Raw genomic sequence first — 20,940 nt, 5'->3', positions numbered from 1 at the left:
CAGTCTTGCTGTAAGGAATCCACTTTCCATTGCCCCTTTAAAAAATGAAAATCTTTTAAAGTATGCCTTCATCTAATTTTCAATTATTTTGCCCCACATGCCCAATTAAAATTTGGTAGAATCCTCTTTGTTCTCCTAACCTATTTCCTTTGTTTGACTTTTGGGATCCACATAACTAAACTGCCATTTCCCCTTTTAGCATGTTATTTCTATAGCCACAGCTTTGTGTGGTTCATGCAGAAGGGGAGCAATATATATGATGGAAGTGAGAGAGCTGCTGCCTGAGCCAGCAAAGCAAGCCCTGGGAGCATTCGTGTTTGGTTTTCTTGACTAGTAGAATGATGAAACTGCTGTTAAAGATACATCCCTGCAAAGTCAAGGGTCTGGCTGAAAGCCATAAGCCTGTACAATTTTAAATATATCAACATGCAGAATGAGTTTTCATTGCGTCCTGATATTCTGCAGGGGAGATCAGCAACTCGTAAAACTAGTTGCTAAACATGGCTCTATGTAATCGAGATAGACTTTTGAAACTTGCATGACACTGATTTGTGCCTCAGTTGAGTACTATGGCTCATCAGAAGCTTGGCACTCATATTGAAGCTGACAACTTTCTAGCCCTTTTGGCTGCGGAAAAAAGCTTGAAGGCCATGCTGACACTGTTGAAAGCTTCCGCCTGGCTCCACCTGGAAGACAACAGAAATCAGCTTCAAATGCTAAAGTCTCAGCTAACTTCCAAAAGCAGTAGTAGAATGTGCTCCAGCATACCCCATTGTCCGCGGATGCGTAATAACGAGAGCTGACACCAGAGCTGGGATAATAAAAGGGCCAACTTTATTTTTATTGTTCAAGAGGGATCTGCAGCGCACACAACCAAAACATCCCCCATAACTGACTGCAGTGCGGGCCACTGCTGGGACGCAGAAGAGTCAGGCCTCCTCTTGTTTTTTGCATCCCCGTTCTTAGGGCGAGGCCCACCCTGGCTCTGAGCTCTGAGCCATCACATGTGGTACGGCTCTTGCTCTTCCTTGCCAAGCCTTTTTAGTGCTCGAGGGAGGTGTGCCACGTCCAATCCACCCTAGCCGCGAGGTCTATAGGTAAAGGATAGCGGCACCCCTCAAGGAGTTCCTGTCCCAGGTCCCTGCCAGGCACCGAGGCCCCAGTCCTGGTCTGAGGGTTACTCTTTCATCTTCCCAATTGATGCCTCAGGGTGCTCACCGGAGTTGTACCATAATCATGAAACCCCATTTTCCCGCACTGCTCCCGCATACTACCTATCATTTTCAGGGTAGGGTAGGCGAAACCCCCCCGGCTAGTTGCCAATTGCGCCTGGGGGGCAAAAATTCCTACCCAGCCCCCAGACGGGCAACCAGCTTGTGCCTATTCTGAATTTGAGGGAGGGAGGGTGGGTGTCTCCTTTGTTCGCCTTCCAAAGAGGGAGGGTCTACGCAACCCATTCCATAATATCCCTTCCCTTGGCTCCACCCTCATCGCACGTCAGACCTGATGATGCACAGCGCTCTGCTCTCTTCTCGCGACCGCAGCCAAAATCCACCCCGCCCTCACTTCTTTGAAGGCGGGCTGGTGTGGTCTTCTGCCAATAGTGTAAGGACATACATCACAATAACCTAGTCTGTGGGATTTTGACTGAAGGGAATGAATGTACAGTGTGTACATTGCTACCTTAGGCTACTAACAGGTGTTTTGTGCTGTATTGCCTGTGTGACATCATAAATCCAAGATGGCTGCCCCACGGACATCCATTTGCATTCCATGTTATAACTCTTTTCAGAGTGGTCCCATGAAAATTTTACTCAGGGCCTTTTTTGTTAAACATAAAAAAGGAACAAAAAAAATCAACAACATTTTGATATTGTTAACCATTTAGGAGATACAGGCTGTTATGCTGTTAATTCCATTATAAATCCTCTCTTTTTTTAAGTTTATATGAAATAATTTGTAACTTTCACATTGAAATATAAATTTGTTGAAACTATAGTATTTATAGTAATGTCAGGCCCAGCCTGTACAGGGTGCAGAGAATGCCAGGCATGGTCTGACAGGGGATGGTATGCTTTCTGCAGGTGCTGGCCAAGGTCAGCTCTAACAACTGCCAACTGTGTGTTATGACTCTGGACTCTGTGGGAATCTTACCCCAATGGGGGGAGGGTTACCATGGCACCCTGATTCGTTCTATGCTCTTTGATATATACCCTGCACCATGCTTTTAGTTCTCATTAGTGCCAACTTGATTCTTAGCTGCTGAAAACCTGTAGATCTTCCAATAAATCAACTCTCTTTTGGACTACTTGTCTTCGGAGGTTGTTTATGGGATTATCACGGGACAAGTGCTCACAAGTAAATGAAAGAATGCTTAACTGGTTTTACAAGTCATTATCAGAGTCCCAAAGATCATTTCCTCCTTCTCATCTTTCTCAACATCATTATTCTCTCTCAGCTCTTCATGGCCACCCCACCTGCACTGCTTTGTGCATCTTAGGGACTGACTTCGGCATTTGCAATTTAGAGTACATCGACCTTTATGACAAGAGCATCTTATTAGCTGCAAATGGTCTCTGGTGCACATGGCGATCACCTGGTGATGCACTCTTAAGATGCAAAGTGTTGGAAATGATCTTGTCGGTGGCAAGTTTTTGCTTTGTGTTTCCTTTTTGGTGAACATCTACCAACAGAGTTGGCCAGGCAAAACACCTGGTAGTACATGATAGTATACTATATTTGCAATGTATTCACTGTAGTCATCCATTCCCTTCACTTAAAAATCCCACGGAATTACATATGCCCCAGGACTACAAGTAGGAGACGGACTGCTAGGATCCAAGAGCGATCATGGTGCAGCAGTTGAAACATTAGACTAGAATCTGGGAGACCACATCTGAATCCCCACTCTGCTAAAGGACCTCAGGGCAGTTACATCCTTTCAGCCTCATCTGCCTCACAGACCTGTTGTTGTGAGGATAAACTGGAGGAGAGGAGAACAATCTTGTAAGCTGCTTTGGGCCCTGCTGAAGAGAAAAGCAGGGCATAAACATAGAAAATAAATACATGCACATTTGAACGTGCCAAATAATTTTTAAAGGCACTTTGTATAATAAATATTATTGACAGTTAGTGGGGCACACAGGCTAGAATGTCAAGCTAGAATTTGAGAAACTGGGTTTCAAATCCCCATTCGGCTACAAAGCTCTCTGGGTGACCTTTGGCCAGTGACCTTCTCTTAAACTATCTCACAGTGCTTTTGCGAGGATTAAATAAAGGAAGAGGGAACTGTGTGTGCTGTCCTGATCCCATCGATCCCTCTGTGAATCTCTGATACCAGTAGATGTATTTTAACTGTGTCAGTGACAGGAGTACCACAGAACCCAGCAGCCTTCACTGCTGTCAGGTCAGAACATTTTGTTGGATTGCTCATATCCTGTTTCCAACCTCAGTGGCTGCTGGTTAAACACAGAGGTTGCAGGACCAGAGTTTGATGGAAAGGGAAAACAAACCATTTTGAGTTGGGGAAGGCAAGACTGGGTATGTTTAGCCTGAAGAGGAGAAGACTGAGAGGGGATATGATAACCATCTTCAAGTACTTGAAGGGCTGTCATATAGAGGAGGGTGCCAAGTTGTTTTCAGTTGCCCCAGAAGGTCGGACAGGAACCAACGGGTTGAAATTAAATCAAGAGAGTTTCCGTCTTGACATCAGGAAGAATTTTCTAACAGAGCGGTTCCTCAGTGGAACAGGCTTCCTCGGGAGGTGGTAAGCGCTCCTTCCCTGGATGTTTCTAAGCAGAGGCTAGATGGCCATCTGTCAGCAATGCTGATTCTATGACCTTAGGCAGATGATGAGAGGGATGGCATCTTGGCCATCTTCTGTGCATGGAGTAGGGGTCACTGGGTGTGTGTGGGGGAAGAGATAGTTGTGAATTTCCTGCATTGTGCAGGGGGTTGGACTAGATGATCCTGGTGGTCCCAACTCTATGATTCTATGATTCTAAGACCTAGTCTCTGTCCCTCTGTCTTCCCGACTTGTCTGCCAGCTAACACAAACAAAGTATTTCCCTCTGTCTGCTGAAGGGCATGCAGGCTGGCTGTCTCTGCCTATTGTGTGTGTGTTTAGGAAAAATCATAGCCGCCGTCTCTTCTACAGTCCCACTTTGACCTGCCTTACACTGTATGCCTGCAAAGTTTTTGCCCTGCCTGCTCAGCATGTGGAACTGCCCAGCTAACCCAATAACTGCCCAGCTAACCCAATAAACAGGACATACATATAGAAGCAAAAAGCCCTCCCTAAAGCAGTGCAATGAGTGGCAGAAATTGGAAAAACTGAGCAAAAAGCCCACCACCGAGACAATTGTTTTGCATACACGTATGCCAATGTGGGTAACCAGTGTGGTGTAGTGGTTTCTAGTCTGGAGAGCCGGATTCAATTCCCTACTTCTCCATATGAAGCCTGCTGGGTGACCTTTGGCCAGTTACAGTTCTCTCAGAACTCTCTCAGCTCCACCTACCTCACAAGGTGCCTGTTGTGGGGAGAGGAAGGGAAGGTGATTGTAAGCCACTTTGAGACTCCTTAAGGTGGAGAAAAGTGGGATATAAAAACCAACTCTTCTTCTCTTCTCACCCCAGGTCTTCCTACTCCCGCTGCCCAGGAAATCAAAAGGCACCAGAATTACTGTCACATTGCAGGGTTCTGCCCACTCCTGAATGTCAGGGAAAAAATTGTTCAGATGCAGTGTGTTTGGTCAGGGTTGGATCTTGATGAGTAAATTTCTTCCTGCCAATGCTATCATAACCTCATGAGCAAAGCAAATAATGTTTTCTTTGGCAAGTCATCTCATCTTTCCCTGTGATTTACTTTCCCTGAAATAACGAACTTTTGATAGTTATAGTATTTTTTCCCTACCACTATGCCTTTTCTAACTAGTCTAACTGGACAAGACCAAGAACATTGGCAATAAACTTAGCTACTTGTTCCGCAGGTCATGTGAGGCTGAGGTCATTCGTCAAATGTGTACACATTGGCACAGACATACAAGGACATTTGAGCTGCTGTGTCTGCTGGGGAGCTGGATATTTTTAAATAAAGCCCACAGATTTCTGTCTATGAGAAGGAGATGGTCTTTAAGAGAAAGCGTTCCATCAACTATCGACTAGATGCTGGCCAGCCTATGCAAAGCTGGGCCTATCTTGAAGACTATGATTTTATTTATTTATTTATTTATTTATTGGGCTGATTCTTTTATAGGGTCATTTATACTTTTATAATGGAAGCACACAAAAAAGGCATGTATAGGAAATCCTACCTGTTCACATACTTTCTCAATTTCTGAACATTGCTGGTCCATAGAACTGTCACCCTATACAGCACAACCCAAGGGAAGATTGCCATGAATCTACGGATTAGTTAAATGAAACTCACTCAGCCTATGGGCAAATAGGAAGGCAGGTATGCATATTTATTTTGAAGTAAACTGTACCCAAGTCAGTATGGGAAGGGCTGTGGCTCAATGGCAGAACATCCAATTGGCATGTAGATGGTTGCAGATTCAATCCCTGGCAGGCATCCGCTTTAAAGGATGATTTTTTTTGGTCATCAAGTCACAGCTTTTTTGTTGTTGACCCTGTAGGGTTTTCAAGGCAAGAGAAGAGCAGAGGTGGTTTGCCATTGCCTGTCTCTGCATCATGACCCTGGTATTGCTTGGAGGTCTCCCATCCAAATACTAGCCAGGGGCGACCCTGCTTAGTTTCTGAGATCTGATGAGATCAGGGTAGCCTGGGGCTATACAGGTCAGGGAACAAATCTAAATCTGAAATCCTGGAGAGCCACTAGCAGGCAGAGGACAGGAGTATTGACCTTGAGAGACCGGTGGTCGGACTCAGACGTTGCTGTTTAAGGCTGCAATACTAAACACATTAGAAAGAGGGTTATCAAAGCATTTTCACCTACAAACAGAATCCATGTAATCACTTTTATTAAGACCAGCTAAGATGACACCAAAAAAACAAATAAGTGGGTTATAGATCAAATCAAGCCTGAACTGACCCTAGAAGCTAAAATGACTAAACTGAGGCTGTCCTATTTTGGACACATTTTGAGAAGACAAGAGTCACTGGAAAAGACGGTCATGCTAGGAAAAGTTGAGGGCAGCAGGAAAAGAGGAAGACCCAACAAGAGATGGTGGGTTGACTCAATAAAGGAAGCCACAGCCCTTAATTTGCAAGACCTGAGCAAGGCTGTCAAAGATAGGACATTTTGGAGGACTTTCATTCATGGGGTCGCCATGAGTTGGAAGCAACTTGACAGCACTTAACACACACAAGGTGACACCAAACAGTGTGAGAGCTTTGGGGCATTAAGGAACTCTGCATCAGGCTAGGGAGAACAGTTGTTGCACAGGTCATTTTCATCCATTTGAAAAATCCCTCTCTTTATGGACCAGACGTTAACAGGCTACCTCGCTGTTAAAACAAAAGAAAACAACAACAAACTGAGAGCCAGCGTGGTGTAGTGGTTAAGAGCGGTGGAGTCTGATCTGGAGAACCAGGTTTGATTCCCTGCTCCTCCACATGAGTGGCAGAGGCTAATCTGGTGAACTGGGTTAGTTCACGAAGCCAGCTGGGAGACCTTGGGCTAGTCACAGCTCTCTTAGCCCCACCTACCTCACAGGGTGTCTGTTGTGGGGAGAGGAAGGGAAAGTGATTGTAAGCCAGTTTGATTCTTCCTTAAGTGGTATCAATCAAGCATGTATTTCACGGTCATTTGACCAAAAAAAGAACAGATCTAATCAGGAGTAAACCTTAAGTGGTAGAGAAAGTTGGCATATAAAAAACCAACTTTTCTTCTTTCATTGGCAGAGGGTTTTTTAAAGGAATATTTTAAATCCAAATAGTGCATGCTACCTGCAGCCTTAGAAGTAATTGATTACAGTTGATTGAAGTGGTAGAGAAAGTCAGCATATAAAAACCAACTCTTCTTCTTTCTCCACGCCCACACACGAAGTCAGCTGGGTGACCTTGAGCTGGTCACAGCTCTCTTAGAGCTCTCTCAGCTCCACCTATCTCCTTCGGCAGCAGGGAAAGTTGGCATACAAGAACCCACTCCTCCTCCTGTCCAGAAAGGTGCGAGAGCAGGGGATCCCTGCCGGGCCAGAGTAGAAAAGGGCAAGAGTCCAGTAGCACCTCACGTGAGCTGTGGCTCCCGAAAGCTCCTACCCTGCCAGAAAATATTCTTGTTCGTCTTTCAGGTGCTACTGGACTCTTGCCCTTTTCTCTGAAGAAGTGACCCGTGGCTCATGAAAGCTCATACTCTACCACAGGGGTAAGGAACCTTTTTCCTGCCAAGGGCCGTTTGCACATTTTTAACATCATTCGGGGGCCATACCAGGTGTAGATCTCCCAGTGGGGGGGAGAGGCTAGGGTTGCCAGGCCTCCAGCCACCCCTGGAGGTTCGCAACCCCAGGGGAGGCCATGCAGAGAAGGCCTGGAGGGCGCCCCCACTCCCCCACAGGTGGGAGGGCAGCCAGCAGGGGGCCCGAGCAAACCAGGCGCCAGGGGGGTGCAGCCTGCAGTCGATCAGCAAGGGAGGGAGGAAGGAAAACAGAGAAAGAGGAAAAGGGAGAGAGGGAGAAAGAAATGGAAAGAGGGGGAGAAAGAAAAGGACGGAGGGAGACAGACAAAAAAAGAGACAGAAAGAGAGGGAGAGAGACAAGCCTCCCCCCCACACACACACACACCTGCCGGCCCCATGCGACCTGGCCCCAGGCTCCATGCCTTCCCACCCCCAGAGTCCACAAAAGGCCCCCCGAAGCCCAATCGGCTCCTGCGCGCATGCTCTGCCACCAGGAGCCGTGGGCCTCTTCCCCCCCCCTCGCTGCTCAAGAACCGACAGGCAGCAAGAGGGGCTTACAGTGTGCCCCGGTGTTCCTGCATGCTGCGGTGATAGGGGGCAGCCTTGGGGGAAGCGTCCTTCCCCCTCCTCTTGCCGACCACAGCCATCAGTCGGCGAGAGGAGGTCCAAAGGGCGCCGCAGCGCCCCTGCAAGCCGTGGCCCCAGGAACACCCTCAAGGAGGGCCGCCCTGTGCTGCGCCTCCACGGCAGGGCCCCGGAGCTCCCGAGGGCCAAAAAAAATGTCCTCGGGGGCCGCATACGGCCCCCGGGCCTGAGGTTCCCCATCCCTGCTCTACCAGAAAATATTTTTGTTAGTCTTTAAGGTGCTACTGGACTTTTGCTCTTTTCTGCTACTGGTATCTGAAGAAGTGAGCTGCGGCTCTCAAAAGCTCATACCCAGCCAGAAAATATTCTTGTTAGTCTTTAAGGTGCTCCTGGACTCTTGCCCTTTTCTCTGAAGAAGTGAGCCGTGGCTCCTGAAAGCTCCTACCCTACCAGAAAATATTCTTGTTAGTCTTGAAGGTGCTACTGGACTCTTAGCCCTTTTCTCTGAAGAAGTGAACTGTGGCTCCTGAAAGCTCACACTCTACCAGAAAATATTCGTGTTAGTCTTGAAGGTGCTACTGGACTTTTGCTCTTTTCTACTACTGGTATCTGAAGAAGTGAGCTGTGGCTCCCGAAAGCTCACACCCTGCCAGAAAATATTCTTGTTAGTCTTTGAGGTGCTACTGGACTCTTAGCCCTTTTCTAGTATCTGAAGAAGTGAGCCGTGGCTCCCGAAAGCTCCTACCCAGCCGGAAAATATCCGTGTTGGTCTTTGAGGTGCTCCTGGGCTCTGGCCCTTTTTCTGCTCCTGCAGACCGAGTAACTCGGCGCCCCAGTGTGCCTTCCCTGCCGGGCCGCAGAGAGTTAACCCTCCTTGGGCGCCTATTGGGCCGGCTGGGCGGAGAGTCGCCACTCGGGACCTGTCGGGAGAAAGTTGCCGAGTCTTGGAAGGGAGCGCCGGGCCGGGAAAGGAAGGGAAGGGAAAGGAGGAGGAAGAGGAGGGAGGAAGAGGAGGGAGGAGGAGGAGGAGGAGGAGGAGGAGGAGGAGGGAGGGAGCCGCCGGCCCCGAGCAGGGGCGCGCGATGCAGAGCGCAGCGCCGGCCGGACAGCCGCGCACCTCCTGAGCCGGCCCGGGGCGCTGCGATGGACGCGGCGGCGTAGAGAGGCGGCTGCCCCTCGGCGCCTCTGACCCGCTGGCTGGCTGGCTGGCATGCCCGCGCCTCTCCCGGCCGCCCAGCGCAGCGGGGGCCTTTGCTGAAGCCCCCCGCCCGCCGGAACTGCGCAGAAGTCGGGGGTCGCCCGCCTCTCCTCGCCCCAGCCGCGGTCGCCATGTCCCGGGGGAGGGGGCTCCTGCCTGGCCCCGCCGCCGCCTACCTCTGCCTCCTCGCCTCCTTCTTCCACGGTGTTCGAGGTGAGTGGACGCCCTTAAAAAAGGCACTGCTGGGGGAGGAACTTGGGCAATGGGTCACTTCTGCACGGGAGGGTTCGCCTGGACTTGGCCGCTCTCGCCATGCGCATTTTACCCCCCAGCCAAGTTCTCAGGACTCAACAGTCAGCCCCCGTGCAGAGTTTGGAGGATTCAGATTGGGGGGGGGGGATGTGCATCTGGAGAGCGGCCAACCCAAGGCACAAACCTCCCAAACGGCTAAACCTGGGGCGAAACCGCACGGGAGGTTTGTGCCTGGGATCTGCCGCTCTCCAGATGCACATTTTCCCCCATCTCAATTCTCCAAACTCTGCCTGGGGGTTGATGGTTGAGTTTGGAGAATTCAGATGGGGGAATCGTGCATTTGGAGAGCGGCGAATCCAAGGCACAAACCTCCCAAAGAGCTAAACCTGGGGCGAAACCGCACGGGAGGTTTGGCCTTAGATTTGCCGCTCTCCAGATGCACATTTTGCCCATCTGAATTCTCCAAACTCTGCACGGGGGCGGATTTTTGCATTTTGGGAATTTGGCTGGGGAAAATGTGTCTTTAGAGAGTGGCCGATCCCAGGCGAGCCCCCTCCCGTGCGTTTCTGTGCGGAGCAGTTCTGTTGCGCAAGTCTTCCGGCAAGACCACTGAAAGCTCAGGCTAAAGTCACTCTGCATGGGGTGGCGCGGTGAGATCTGCCCCTCCTCCTCACAGCAGCCTTTGAAACCTGGCACTCTCAGGAAGAGGGAAGGGAGGCCCGCCTGAATCAAGCCCTGACCTGGATGGCCCAGGCTAGCCTGATCTTATCAGGTCTCAAAAGCGAAGCAGGGTGGGCCCTGGTTAGTACTTGGAGGGGAGACCACTAAGGGATTCCAGGGTCGTGATGCTGCAGAGTGTCGTGGTGCAGGCAAGGAGCGAGGGCTGTAAGCGTAGTCTAGGGAACAGTCCGAGGTCATTCACAGTGACGGCAGAGTCCGAAATATCAATACAGTCAAGGGAAGTCCAAGGGGTTGGTCAGAGCCAGTCCAAGAAGTCAGGATACCAGGAATCCAAAGGATAGCAGGGAAACAAGGCCGGTACACCAGGAGGTTGGTGACAAGTTGCTTGCACAACAGCCAAGCCTAACTGATGGCTTAAATCCCTTCCCCTGCTGCTGTAGCAGAGCCAGCTGATGAGGCTGAGTTCACAGGTGGTGCTTCAGCCCTGCTCTTCCTCATCGCTGCTACTGGGGAGGTTCCTGTGTAAAGCCTTCAGCCTAGCACTCTGCCGTCTCTGCTGCATTGCCAGACGAACCTGTTTTCTTTTCTGCTCCAGTGGCCTTGGCGAGGCCTCCGGAGACACTGCATGTTGCAAGGTGTCAGGTCCAACTGGAGTCCTTGAGCTGGCAGGCTGCAGGCATGGTGAGTCATCTCCTGACTTTGGCTGAGCCTCTATTCTGGCCTCTACTTCCTCTTCGTCAGAGGAGGTCTCTGCAGGCTGACTCTCTGCAGGCTGACTCATGACACAGAGGCAGGCAGTGGCAAACCACCTCTGAACCCCTCTTGCCTTGAAAACCCTACTGGGTTGCCATAAGTTGGCTGTGACTTCGCGGCGCTTTGCACACACGCGTGAGTCGAAGCACTGATTGAGGAAGTGGTGGGTACCACCAATGATGAATTGCAAATAGGAGAGCGGTCATCTCTTTGAAATACTGAACTTCAGCTAACCAAAGTCCACCTTGAACCATTTCCTGCTCTGGTAGGGTTGATAAAGCCTGTGATCCAGCCAAGGTGAGGGCTTGTGCAGCCCAGCCCTGTGCTTGTCTATTCATAAATGCTTAAAATAACTGAGAAGGATGATTCTTTCTTGGGAGACGTGTGAGAAAACAGACAGGGGAGCAGCCAAATAGACTGGGGTAGCCAAGTATCTTGGGTGGCCGCTTGCCCAGTATAAGCAGCAAGAAACTGGAGCCAAAGACTAGAGCTGCATTAAAAATTGGGGGAGGGGGAGAGGAGCAATTGCGATACACATTTGGGAAGTCCTGGAGTGTGTTCCTACTGGGTGCTCCCATTTGCAAAAATAAATAAATAAAACTATTGCTACACAGCCACAGGTTAACGATAGAACTTTCCAAAAATATAAAAAGCACATCTTTTCTGTGCAATCTATCATCCTGTTTCTTACAAAGATCGCTTCAGAAATGCGGCTTCTAAAGATGGGCCGTGTTTGCCCTGCAACACAAAAGGGGCCTCTGTGGTAGGTTTCCCCGTCTCAGCCAAGGAAAAGTGTGTGCTGCTGCTGCTGCTGGGGTGTTTATAGAGTTAGAGCTGGCTGTACTGTAAGAGGGTCTTTATAAAGGAGAAGAGATGGCTGTGCCTGTTTGATCCTCACAAAGACTGGCTGTGCAAGTAGTCATTTCTATGCTGGGGCAGTCTCCCAGTCCTGCACCCCACCCAAGCGTCAGTACTGGGGCGAGTTAGAAGCGCCTGTAGGCTTCACGCTGGTAACTGCTGCTTAAGTTTGTGTTCTCCCTGTCAGATTCGTTCGCTCTTGCTCAGGAGATGTTGAGCATAAAATCTGCTACCAGCCCCCACCCAGTGCCATTCACCTCCAACTGTGCCTCTCCCCCAGTTCTATCCTTTCCTTTTCAAGCTCCTATGACCCACAGGTCCTCTTTAAGGAAAATATAGTGGAGAGATATTTGGCCACCACCAGTGTTGTTCTTGGATTTCTATCCACCAGCAAAAAGGGGACTATTTTATCACCTGTTACGGTGGCAGGTAGTTTTGTTAAAATAGGAGTGATCCATTGATCATGTTGGAATTTGAAATGGGGGACACTCCTGCATCATATGAGATAGTGTATCAATTTTCTTCATGTTACACGAGCAAAGTCACCAATAGCGTCAAATGGCTGAATTCGCCACATATTTGCGAGCCCAGAGCCAATGGGAAGGTGTGATGGTGCTTTTCTGCCTGGCCTGCTGCCCTCACTGAGCATGTTGATATTTATCTTTGCACTTTGCATCTTGGGGGGGGGGGATGCCCTGTGGTGTGGAAGTCAACATTTTTAATACGTCCCAACATATTATATTATTTTTCAAACGTCCCTTTTGTATCCCAGTCCAAGTGGCACTCAGGACAAATGCCCCTGTCAAATCATCTTGCTAGCAAGGTCACTGTGTTCTAGCTGTTTATCTATGCAGGTTTTATTATTATATTTGTTTATTTCATTTATACCCTCCCCCCTTTTCTCCCCAGTGGGGACCCAAAGTGGTTACAGCATTGTCCTCTCTTCTATTTTATCTTCACAACAACCCTGTTAGGTAGGTTAGACTGAGAGTGTATGACTGGCCCAAGGTCACCCAGCAAGCTTCCATGGCACAATGGGGATTCGAACCTGGATCTTCTAGATCCCAGTCTGAGACTCTAACCACTACATCACACAGGTAGGGGAAGGTGAATGTACCATGGCTGAGTGCTGAGAGGTGCTGGTCTACAGGTCAAATATAACAATACGTTTAACAGGTATTCTATGATATCTACTTTATAGGAAGAAAATTGGCATCACAGGTTCGATATGAGGAGTTCTTTGATGACCCATGCATTGGATTTAGCTCAAGCAATAGAAACATTCGCTTTTTTTATTTTGATTGGGACTGAATTAAGTTTGGTGGTTGTTTTTGGAAAGTGATCCAAAGAGTTTGAGCCAGCCTTCTTCTTGCAGTAGAATCCAGATGAATGATCCAAGGGTGTTTATTATACTTGGAACCCTAAGTTTAAACACAAGGGTCTGTATCCAACAACGCAGTTCTGAAGACTCCAGGGTACTTAAGTTAGTATGCACTGATTGCCCCCCTTCTGTGGCAGCCCACTGAGCCCTTCCACATTTTGTTCCTGGGATTTAGTGGACTCTTTGTAAGAGCACTGTGGTGTCCACAGTGGAAAGGTGGAATCATCAGAAATCACCATTCCTTCTTCCGCAAACAGAAATGTCATTCTGTCAGAGGAACTGCGTGGTTGGATACAGGACATGTACTTGGAAGTAAGGTGCAAACTAGATGGAGTGGCAATAGAGCTTTGGATCAGAACTAGGTCACATTCATTTTTTGATAAAGATGTGGTGGGGCATAGATCAGTGTACTAGGTCCCATGTTCAGTCTGTGGGTTTTAAACCCTCCCTTCTACGCACATGCCACATGCAATCGTTCCAAACCACATGTCAATTGCTGACATGACTTCTGGTTTCTCCCATAGACCCATGAATTTCAGTGGGGCTTAAGGTTCAAGGTTGAAGGTTGACTCAGCCTTCCATCCTTCTGAGGTCGGTAAAATGAGGAGCCAGCTTGCTGGGGGTAAAGGGAAGATGACTGGGGAAGGCACTGGCAAACCACCCTGTAAACAAAGTCTGCCTAGGTCCTAGGAAATGTTGGGATGTGACATCACCCCATGGGTCAGGAATGACCTGGTGCTTGCACAGGAGACCTTTACCTTTACTTTCAAATACGTAAAGATTTGCAGCCTGAAGGTCTGTTTCTCTAAGTAAACCCATTGACACAGGATGTTGAAATAGCCACTAGCTCTTTTCAAAAACGCATAGCTGAATAAATGCATTTGGCAGGGTGGGGAGCTTCTAGATAAGGACATTCCAACAATCATCTTCCATCTTTAGAGATGGTGCCCGACTGACTGCCAGATGTTGGGGATTAACAACAGGGGATGGACGGAAACCATTGTGCTTGGGGCAGCTGGCTGCAGCTGTTTGTAGGCAGGATGCTGAGCTACATGAGAACACAGCCCCCTGGACTATTATTGGGCTTTCCCGCATGGATTACTCACCCCGAGACTGATGCTGTGGGGGAGCAGGGCTTTTCCCCACTTCCCGCACAGCATCGTGGTACATTTGTGCATCCCCTGAGTTTTGCCCAGTTTCTCTTTGATCTTTCCCAGTCCTGTTTTGATGCAAAGGTTTGGGAAAGAGCTCAGCAAAGGCAGGTTGGCTGCCACATGGGCAGGGAGGTACAGAATTTCACAGTTCTGCCCACACCACAGCCATTTTCTCTGTCGAGGTTATTCCCCTCCTTGCTACTGAAGGAGACTTCTTGAGAGTTTTAAAAAATTGGTAATTGACATATTGATATAATGGTAGATCACAATTAACTATTAGGTTGGGGAAAGTGGGGGGGGGGGTTGGCTGCCATGTGGATTGGGGCATCAAAATGTGTGGAAACCCACCATCTGGAAGCCCCATTCTGCCACAAGAAAGCGTTACCATCTGGAAAAGCCCCTTGAATGTAAAATAAGCTGCTTTTTAAAATGCTAACTTCCCGTCAGCTCTTTTACTCTGTCAGAAGATCTTAATTCCCACTAGTGTCTGTATTTCTGGATCTTGACCATATTTCATTATAGTTTGGGTGTTAATTGAACAAGTGGTGGAAATGAATATATCTGAGGTGCAATTTGTGGACAGCACGTAGCTTTTATCTTTTCTAAGTCTGCTGCTATGGCATTAAAAATATCTTTCCCTTCCCACAATAACATTGATTCAAACAAAACAAAATGTCCTTCTGAGTTCTTCAAAAGCTCTGACTGCCCCATCCCCAGTTCAACCTTGGGCTGTGTGCCCACAGGAAATCTTTATATGTCACATTACATTTTTATGTTTCTTAAAAGGTATTAGATCTCTGTTTCTTTGATGTTAACTCTGGTTACCATATCCTCTTGGGACCGTTCAGTTCATACTTGGGTGAATTGCAGATGGCATGTAGCTGATCTAGAACATGACTTGCCAAGGCTTCCTACTCTCTCCCTCTTCTGCCAAGATGGCCAAGTCTGCATCGTTTTCCCCGCCCACTCCCCATTTCCCAGGCTGCAGAAATGGTCGGGAAGAAGGGCTTCAGTAAGTTCTCCCCCGTGAATTCCTTGCTCCTAATCGGAATAATCAAATGCCTTGCCTGTGATATCAGCACTCTAATAGCCTGTGCTCACAAAGCTACCCAAATGCATGTTTATCAGATGCCAGCTGGCTGCCCTTTTGAATGCTGCCCACAATTGTATTCCTGGATTAAATCCCCAAATGCACTTCTGGTGGTTTGGCCATAAACCATTTGGGGCAGATTGAAGTGTTTGAGTTAAATGGGAGAGCTAAGCCTGCAAGGTAGATGACCATCATCTGGGGGCCTCTGTGCTCTTAGACATTCTGACAGCTGGGTGGGAGCCACATCTCATGTGCAGCTTCCACATGGGTCAGAACTGTGTCTACATGACATAACCCATGGAGGTGGAGCAAAGTGAATGGGTCTTTCCCATGGAATCAGCATATATCCATATTCTCTCTCACCATACGCTTGAGACAAGGTTGGTTTTCCTGTCGAAGGCTGAGTGGTCCATGTGTTATATGTATATGTAGCCAAAACCTAGAGAACAAAAGCCTAGAGAACTGCTATTGCAGTTGTAAACTGAATGAGTCTTGTATGTAGCACCTTCAATAAAGTACCATTGTTAGTACATGCTTAGCTTGTATTTGGATGTTGAGTTGAAATCCCCTTGGTAGGCATTGAACTGCAAGCCATGTATCTTAGTAATTCTGTTTTCATTAACAAATTACACTAGTCCTCATGATTATGATACAATACTTGTCTGTAGATGGGCAGCGTCTACTCAAAGCTAAGAAGCATGCCATAATTTGAGATGAACCTAGCAGCCTGATTCTGCGCGCGCGCGCACACACACGAGCTTTACAAGGTTAAAAATTGGACTTACTCCCAAGTAAATTTGCATTTAGTTGTAGCTCTAGCCCCATAAGTACTTGTTCATGATACTGACCCTGACCTGGATGGCCCAATCTTGTCAGATGTAGGAAACTAAGCAGGGTCAACCCTGGTTAGTACTTGGATGGGAGACCACTAAGAAATATCGGGGTTGCAGAGGCAGGTGATGGCAAACCACCTTTAAACATCTCTTGCCTTGAAAGTCCTACAGGGTCGCCATAAGTCGGCTGCAAATTTATGGCAAAAAATAAAATAAAAATAAAAATGATACTGCGTTCTGGAATCCTGAGCTCAGCTGAATACCGTAGTTATATATGGCATATCTCTTTGCAGTCTGGGAGGAATGGCTAACCTCCTTTCCTTCCCCTGCAGAGATCTCTGTGTGAAAGAATGCACTTACTTGATTGAACTACTGTTGAAACACTCGGGGTGCTTCTATGTTTCTTCAGAAATGTGCTATAAAGTAGCAGCGCTTTAGAAAATGCATCTGTGTAACAATCTGAGTTCTTCACAATTTTCCAGGCTGTGTTTTTAAAAAGAAAGAGTACAACTGATTGCTTCTCGATCTGTATACATTGATTTTCTTTATGAGTTTACTATTAAGCAAGTCATATTAACAAGGTATTTGCTATGTTCTGAGAGACCTGTGCCAACCTGATAGCAATCCTTAATACAATACTTTTTCATATCACTTGTCAGGAACATCCAGGTATTGGACGAACAGAATATGAATTGGGACAGAATTTGCTACTAACCAGTGTGGTATACTGGTAGCTTGCTGAGTGACGTTGGGCCACTCACACATTCTTAGCCTAACCTACCTCACAGGGTTATTGTGAAGAGAAAGTAGAGGGGAGGAGAATGATGACACTTTGGATCCACACTGGGGGAAAAGGTGGGGTATAATTAAGTAAATAATAAATAAATACAGCAATAAATGACATAAAATGCAGATTGACATGTTGCCCATATTTTATTGCAATTGAAGACAGACAGTAAGGAATGGGGCAAAGGAAATGTAAGGAAAGGAAAAATTGCAGGCAAAAGGATCTAATTACCATAACTTCCAAACTGGACTACTGTAATTCAACCTACTTGGACCCCCTTTGAAGACATCTCAAAAAACTTCAATTAGTACAAAACGCAGCAGCAAGACACTTGCCTTGGGTCAGCTACTTGGAACACCTAACTTAAGTGCTGAGTCAAATACATTGGGTAACTATTTGCTGCCAGCTCAGATTCAAAGTGCTACTGGGTATCACCCTTTAAGACCTTCATGAGCTGGGGTCCTCCGGTCTTCTGTACTGTTCTCTTGGTAACTACGATGGCCTGAAATGAGACGTCACTCAGGGGAGCTGAGCAGTGCGGTTATTGTTCCTGTGACTGTTCTCATTGACCTGGAAGCTCGGAATGGAAAAGTGCCACGGGCGTCTGTCAGGCTTGGGTCACTTCTCTGTCGTCCATAAGCGTCTGTCTGGTTTTATCAGTTGTATTCATTTAATTAGATATTGACAGAATTCACATCTGTTCCCTAAAGAATAGAAATGCCGATAATATTGATGCATTTGGCCTCAGCTACAAATGCCATTACCTTGTAGGTTTACAGTTCAAAGTAAGTAATTTCCTTTTTATTTTCATTTGCTTTCACATGTACAGTTCTTAAATTATAAGCCTGTAAGCGAAATCTGTTGTTTTAAAATTTGATTTGTGTCATGCCTAAGTTATGTGCAGAAGAAATAATGGGCTTTTCCTCCCACTCAACTTACTGCTGATTTTCTGGGGGGTCAATCCACAAAAATTGGAATTGGTTTGGGCACAGTTCTTTTGCATGCGTGCGCACCCCCCTTTTGCGTTCTCACAGTTGTGGAGTCCGTTTATTTTCTTCTGCACGTGCTTTCAGTAATAAGGATTTTCAAGGGAGGGTGCTGTTGCCATCGGTGGCATCACAGAACTCCCCCTTTTAAAAAATGTTACTAAAATATTGATATCTCACTGGAGCATTATAACAATAGGCTTAGCAGGTTCATTGAATCCCCAGCTTTCATTTTTAAAACAAGTGAGTGAGTGATAAAGTTTATTGCCTGTGGCCGAAGGCCATCACAATCCACCATAAAAAAAACATTAAAATAACATTAAAATAATATAAAATAACATTAAAATAACTTTAAAACAGTCTGACCCACAAGAAACTAGTATTTAAATATGTTAAGTTCCCTGATTAAAAACAGCTTTCACTCGGATTTTCTTAGCTGCTAAAGCAAAGAGTGACACTTTGTAGGAAGCATCAGGATTGGCGTCTGATAGGAGAAAGAGCAGCTTCTCTGGATCTGGAGAAAGATTTAGGCCCTTTAGAAACGCTCCGAGGAATTTAAGTCTGGGCTCTGTGTAAAGAGGACAGAATAAGGTGTAATGAGTTAGGTCCTCTGGAGCAGCCCCACAAATACGTAGGCGAGAGGCCCATGATGTTCGGGAGTAACGTCCAGCTATCCAAGCCGTTGGCATGGTTTGAAACCAGGGGGAGCTTTAAAACAAGTAAGTCGCTATCCTTTTCCCTTGCAGATGTATGCCCTTTTCCTTATCTCTGCAAGGCATGGGGCTAGAGTCTTATTTTTTTTTTTTTTTAATGAAAGCTGGGACTCAGAGAACCTGCTATGCCTGTTGTTAACAATGCTCCAACAATATATTGATATTTTAGAGCCGTTTAAAAAAAAAGAAAAAGAAAAAAATCACTCGTCTTCAGGGCAGGGGGGAGGAGAGAAGTGGTTTGACCATGACAGTCCAATCATCAAAAAGTAGGGTGGAGATGGTGGGAGTAGTTAGGGCAAAAAAACCTGACAGGAATGTTATGCATGAAGAAAAAGCCAAATCAAAATCGGCTTCCAGAAAAAGATTTGGGTAAAAGAGGTCTCAAAAGAAACAGAAAAAGAATGGGGGAAAAACAAACAACCTGAAGTGAAAACTAAAAGCACAAAAATGCATATGGAAATCAGGGGATAAACCCATGCGGAAAAGCTCAATAATACAGTACCTGTTATGAATATGGAAATAGTACAGGGATTATTATAGATATACAACCTTGCTGTTTTATCCCTAATATGCTTATCAAAGTACTATGATTTTAATGGTATCCATAATCCCAATTGAACTACTGGAATTTCAGCTGCTGTAGTCCCAAGTGCCAGATCGAAATCATCTTGACTTGTAAGTCCATTGGCTACAAACCAAACTGTTAATGCAGAACCTTGGAGTTTTGAAAAGAGATTAATCAAGGGAGCAATGTAATAAAGATGTATAGGAGAAGACAGCATGAGGGAAATCAATAGGCCAGCACCCCAAAATTAAATGATAGCCTATTAAATTAATTGGTTGCTGTGAAATTGAAGGTCCCCCCCCCCAAACATCATAGTTAATCTTATCGCTGGAATACACTGGGATTCTATGGAGGGCTGCATTTTCTGCATTGGGAAGAGGGTGCAAAGAGAACATCGGTGTAACACTGTTCCCTGCTTGGCATTCCACTGGAGTGCTGGGTGTGTGTTGCAGTACATCACACCTTCTGTGGCAAGTCAAGACCTGTCCTAGTTGTAGCATGGCCACCTTGGAGGCAGCAAGGTGCTGACCAAAGAGGTTATGCTGATGAGGAACCGCACACCAAGAAAGCAGGTGTGCCACCTGCAGTGAGAACATAATTGGGTTCAAAGAGCATGGGAGAGATCAATGGAGAATATTCTGGAGAGCCAGTTGTTGCCATGGGCCATGTGCATGGAACAACTTCAGAGTTCTTCAGCTTGTTCAATTAATGGGCAGACAATAAGAGAACTGAGAATTGCCTTCTGTCCGCATGTGACTTATCTTATAATGGCTGTTTGCTTTCTTTTCTTTCTTTTTTTGCAAAGAACAACCACATTGTCCTTGATATGACACAATATGTTTTATTGGAATATGCCTTGGGCATTACCCAGTGTAAACGAACCATCTTGCTTAACAAAGACATCCTCTGGAAATGACTCTTTTAATGCACTGCAAATAAATAGGTCAAAGAATGAAATGAGCTAGCTATGCCAATTGTGTGTTTTGGACCCAGTCTGTACAGGACTGTCTTACAGTGTCAATTTCAGACCCTCAGATATTCAACCAAATTTACTCTGATTTTAAAAGAAGAAAATATTATGACTTCTTGTTGTATTAAAAGTAACTAAATGTTATGCTGACTGCCATTCTTCTTCTAGATATTTTATTACTATATTTGAACAATTTCCAGAATTCCTACATATAAGCTTCAGAGAAAGGCAAATCTATCATATCCTGCACACATTCTTGTGACTATCAGAGGCAGCTCTTGATACTTTCTATCGTATCTGTGGCAATTTCAATGCGTAACTCATTAACTTTTCTACAGCACTACAGACAGGTGCCTAGAAAGTGTATGGTGATGTCTACAAATCTGAAATATTTACAGCTCATTCCTGAAGGGAAGGAATCCGCACCAGGGTTGTGAGTGATGTCGCAATGGTGCAGCGGGTCCAGGTCCTAAGTAGCTTGCTGCGCCACAGTCTGCCATGGAAAAATGCAAAAAAGCAGGGAAAAGGGTGGCGTACGATGGTGTGGGAGTGCCAGGGCGTTGGGGTGCGGCTGAGCAAGCGGCATGAGTTGCGGAGGCTGACATCCAGGAGGCAGGGCACTGACGAGGTGGGGAGAAGTGTGGGTTTGAGTGGTGGGTGTGGGAGCGGCCTGATGGCTGTGTGTGCCATCCCCGCTCCAGAGAGTCTTGCAGGAAGGGAGGGGGTGAGCCATCGGAGGCCAGTGGTGGATGTGGTCAGCTGGCCCCAGACAGGAGT

At 46.8% G+C, this 20,940-nt stretch overlaps 1 protein-coding gene across 1 annotated transcript in view; it reads left to right on the top strand.

Annotated features, from left to right (window-relative positions):
* Window positions 1-9,271: 9,271 nt before the first annotated feature.
* Window positions 9,272-20,940, top strand: part of ITGB5 (integrin subunit beta 5) — a 94,458-nt gene continuing 82,789 nt past the window's right edge. The window contains exon 1 of the mRNA XM_056861365.1: window positions 9,272-9,353. Within this exon, the coding sequence (XP_056717343.1) occupies window positions 9,272-9,353 (82 nt within the window). The remainder of the gene's footprint in view (window positions 9,354-20,940) is intronic.

The sequence above is a fragment of the Euleptes europaea genome, chromosome 15, assembly GCF_029931775.1.
Source record: "Euleptes europaea isolate rEulEur1 chromosome 15, rEulEur1.hap1, whole genome shotgun sequence".
Classification (NCBI taxonomy): Eukaryota; Metazoa; Chordata; class Lepidosauria; order Squamata; family Sphaerodactylidae; genus Euleptes; species Euleptes europaea.
The sequence above is the reverse complement of the archived record's forward strand: the minus strand, read 5'-3'. Positions and strand labels throughout refer to the sequence as shown.